This window comes from Octopus bimaculoides, chromosome 5 (genome assembly GCF_001194135.2).
Source record: "Octopus bimaculoides isolate UCB-OBI-ISO-001 chromosome 5, ASM119413v2, whole genome shotgun sequence".
Taxonomy (NCBI): Eukaryota; Metazoa; Mollusca; class Cephalopoda; order Octopoda; family Octopodidae; genus Octopus; species Octopus bimaculoides.
Genome location: NC_068985.1, coordinates 119,168,005 through 119,172,770, shown reverse-complemented (window position 1 = coordinate 119,172,770; position 4,766 = coordinate 119,168,005). Strand labels below are relative to the sequence as shown.

At 37.1% G+C, this 4,766-nt stretch overlaps 1 protein-coding gene across 1 annotated transcript in view; it reads left to right on the top strand.

The window, feature by feature from the left end:
- The window catches only part of LOC106875244 (ankyrin repeat and BTB/POZ domain-containing protein 1), a 41,672-nt gene that overhangs the window by 34,973 nt on the left and 1,933 nt on the right, over positions 1-4,766 (top strand). The window contains exons 10-11 of the mRNA XM_014923309.2: positions 1,293-1,451; positions 4,001-4,201. Coding sequence (XP_014778795.1) covers positions 1,293-1,451; positions 4,001-4,201 — 360 coding nt within the window. The remainder of the gene's footprint in view (positions 1-1,292; positions 1,452-4,000; positions 4,202-4,766) is intronic.

The window sequence follows — 4,766 nt, the reverse complement described above, 5'->3', positions numbered from 1 at the left end:
AGGTGTAAGTGGTCGAACTCAACCAGTTTGAACAGAAAATGGGTAGAATATCTGGGCCTTATATGCCCAAATTAAATGCTAAAGTAGAAGTTAGACTATTTCCTAAGGTGCCAGACAATGGGTTAGAACCTAGAATCTAGAATGATTGTGAAGAGAATACCTTAATCCTTTAGCATTCAGATTATTTTGTCAAATGGAAGCTTATTTATTCACATTGTTTTGAATCAGTTGTGTTATCTCAGAGCTTAAAGATTTCTATGTGTGATGCTTATTTTTAGAATGACATTGTCGGGTATGTGTAAAAGGTCAGACTTGGCCAGTTTGAACAGAAAATGGGTAAAATATTTGGATCTAAATGCTAAAGGGTTAAACTTACATGAATGCACATACATACATTAGTTTAAAATTTTGGCACAAGGTCAGCAAGTCTGGGGAAAGAGAGTAGTCAATTACATTGACTCAGCACTCAACTGGTACTTATTTCATCAACCCTGAAAGGCAAAGTCGACCTTGGCAGAATTTGAACTCAGAATGTAACACCAGAAGAAATGCCACTAAATATTTTGCCCAGGTGCTAATGATTCTTATTTCTTTATTGCCCACAAGGGGCTACACACAGAAGGGACAAACAAGGACAGATAAACGGATTAAGTCGATTATATTGACCCCAGTGCATAACTGGTACTTATTTAATCGACCCTGAAAGGATGAAAGGCAAAGTCAACCTCGGCAGAATTTGAACTCAGAACGTAGCGGCAGATGAAATACTGCTAAGCATTTCGCCCAGCATGCTAACGATTCTGCAAGCTCGTCACCAGGTGCTAATGATTCTGGCAGCCTGCTGCCTTAATACACACATATTCTTTTCTATTCTAGGCACAAGGCCCAAAATTTTGGGGGAGGCAGTCGATTGGATCGACCCCAGTATGCAACTGGTACTTAACTTATTGACCCACAAGAGGCTAAACATAGAGGGGACAAACAGATTAAGTCGATTATATTGACCCCAGTGCGTAACTGGTACTTATTTAATCAACCCCGAAAGGATGAAAGGCAAAGTCGACCTCGGCGGAATTTGAACTCAGAACAAAGCAGCAGACGAAATACCGCTAAGCATTTCGCCCGGTGTGCTAACGTTTCTGCCAGCTCCCCACCTTCACACACACATATATTACTACTGCATTTGTCATGTGTGGAAATGCAAGTGTGCATGTACCTGTGAGTAGTCAGTCCATTATCAATGCATTTTATCAATCTATCACTGTTTTGTACCTTGTTTGTTTTTAATCCAGTGTATCCTTTCTACAAGAACTGACTACTTCAAAGTTCTCCTGACAGACCATTTCAATGAAAGTGAGAACTCTGAAGGGATTCCTTTTCTCAGTTTACATGAAGTCAGTGCTTTAGTCTTCCAACAAATTATGTATTTCATCTATACAGACAGCTGTGAGGTATGTATTTAACTGACACACAATATCTGTCTATCTGCCTGTCGGTCTGTCTCAAACCTGCCCACCTCCTACCTACAAATTTACTTACCTACCTACCTACCTACCTACCTACTTACATACAAACATACATACATATTTATGAAAATCAAATAATACTAATTATCCTCTTACCATTATTTTGATCTAGTATCACTTTTTTACTGTTTCAATAGTTACTGACGTTAGTTCTACTGGTCACTTTTTAGGCTAATCAACAACATACATGCATGCGTATATACATACAAACAAATGAACAAACCTCCACATTGTCATAGAAAATGTTGGCTATACTACACCAGTGTGGAAGATATCACCTGCATCTTCAGCAACGGCTCCAAAATAATAATAATAATAATAGTGCAGTACTTGCAAAACACTTTCAATACAGTAAACATAAGAGCACCACAGCAAACCACAGCACATACCCAAGGCTCACAGAGCTGCGCTCGGTAGTGAAGTGAAAGCACGTTATAAAAATAAAACTACTGAACAATAATAATAATAATAATAATAATAACAACAGTCCTTTCTACTATAGTCACATGGCCTGAAATTTGTGGGAAGGGGACAAGTCAATTGCATTGGCCCCAGTGCTCAACTGGTACTTATTCTTATTGACTCCGAAAGCATGAAAGGCAAAATCAACCTTGTCAGAATTTGAACTCAGAATGTAAAAATGGATGAAATTCTGCTCAGTATTTTTCCTGGTATGCTAACAATTCTGCCAGCTCACTGCCTTGATGATGATGATGATGATAATTGCTTCAAATTTTGACACAAAGCCAACATTTTTAGGGGTGGGTTTAGTTGATATACTATTAATCCAAATACTTTAGTTTATCGACCCTGGCAGGCTGAAAGGCAAAGTTGACCATGATGGCATTTGAACTCAGAATGTAAAGAGCTGGAACAAATGCTTTGTGTTTTTGTCCAATTTTACTAATCTACCACTTTTAATAATAATAATCCTTTCTGCTATAAGCATAAGGCCTGAAATTTTGAGGGTGGGAGACAAGCTGATTATATTGACTCCAGTATTTGACTGGAACTTATTTTATTGGCCCCTGAAAGGATGAAAGGCAAAGTGGAATTTGAACTCAGAATGTAAAGACAGACAAAATGCTGCTAAAAATTTTGCTTGGCATGCTAATGATTCTGCTGGCTCACAACCTTAATAATGATGATGATGATAATAATAATAGTAATAATAATAATAATAATAATAATAATAATAATAATAATATGGAGACCCGAGAATTGAGATCGCTAAGATGTGGCAGCTACAAGAGTCCAAAAGTTATCCCTATTGTTATCAGAGCATTGGGTTCAATACCACCCAATCTGAAATATCCTACAATCTAGGTGTATTGTAAAAGTCAGCATTACTTGGAACTGCACGCATATTGTCTGTCTGAGGTCCTTGTTGTGACTAGACACTTTTGTTTTTTTTCCATCAACAACCTCACAATATTGTATACTATGCAACATCTATAAAAATCATAATAATAATAATAAAAACAAATGAAATTCAAACTAAAACTAGAACAGCAACGGACCATGATAAAACGATGGCAAGAAAAGCTCCTACATGGTAAATACTGGGCTAAACTAAATGCAAAAGAAATAGACAGAGAAAAATCCCAGCAATGGTTGAGAAGCTCAGAACTCAAAGCAGAGACTGAAGGATTTTTAATTGTTGCACAAGACCAAAGCCTCCCCACCAGAAATTACCAAAAACATATAATGAAAAGAAATATAACAAGTAACTGTAGAATATGTGGAGATAGACAAGAAACACTAAACCATATTATCTCTGGCTGCCCAGTCCTGCCTAAGAAAGAATATATTCACAGACACGACAGAGCTGGGACCTATATACACTGGAAGCTATGCCAACACTATGTAATAACAACAGAAAAAAGATGGTATAAACACACGCCAGAAAAGGTCACAGAAAACGAGAAAGCAACCATACTTTGGGATATGCCAATACACACAGATAGAGAAATTAAGGCCAATAAACCAGATATAGTTGTCAAAGATTATGAAGGAAAAAAATGCTTTCTAATTGATGTATCAATACCAGCAGATGACAATGTTTCCCTAAAAGAAATGGAGAAACTTTCAAAATACAAAGACCTGGAAATAGAGGTAACTCGAATGTGGAATCTAAAATCAGAAACAATTCCTATCATAGTGGGCGCATTAGGTATAATCAAAAAATATTCAGACAAATACATAATAAAAACATCAGTACTTACAAATATATATAACATACAGAAAATTGCACTACTGGGCACTGCACACATCCTACGCAAAACACTTTCAATACAGTAACCATAAGAGCATCACAGCAAACCACAGCACATACCCAAGGCACACAGAGCTGCGCTCGGTAGTGAAGTGAAAGCACGCTATAAAAATAAAACTACTGAACAATAATAATAATAATAATAATAATAATAATAATAATAATAATAACGGTTTCTCTTTTATTTTTCTGTTACTAGCTATCTGAATCCAACGTCTTCGATGTCCTCTACACAGCTGATATCTATTTACTTCCCGGTTTAAAAAGACAATGTGCAAATTTCATGTCCAAGAACTTAGAAGTTCAGCAGATTGTATCAGTCTTGAAAGTAGCACGACTATTTAATCTGTATCGTTTACAAAATCAGTGTGCTGAATATATGGCTACCAACCTTGCGAAGGTAGGTCACAAAACATCCTGTGTGTGCATGTTTGCATTGAAAATATAGCTGTTCGTATATATTGTCATCCCCTGTTATCACCATCATACAATATCTGTATTCCATGGTGGCAATGGTTCGACACTTTGGCCGGATCCAGCTAGTTTAAGACCTGCATTGGTTACCAATGATGCTTTAACATGGTTTCTACAGCTGTACGCCCTTCTTCAGGTGAGTATTTTTGTACTATAGCTCCCATCGGCCAATGCCTTGTGAGTGAGTTTGGTAAACAGAAACTGTATTGACACGAAGGCAGCGAGCTGGCAGAATCGTTAGCACGCTGGATGAAATGCTTAGCGGTATTTCATCTGCCGTTACGTTCTGAGTTCAAATTCCACTGAGGTCGACTTTGCCTTTCATCCTTTCGGGGTTGATAAATTAAGTACCAGTTATGCACTGGGGTCGATGTAATCGACTTAATCCCTTTGTCTGTCCTTGTTTGTCCCATCTATGTTTAGCCCCTTGTGAGCAATAAAGAAATAAGAAACTGTATTGACACATATTATATATATATATATATATATAT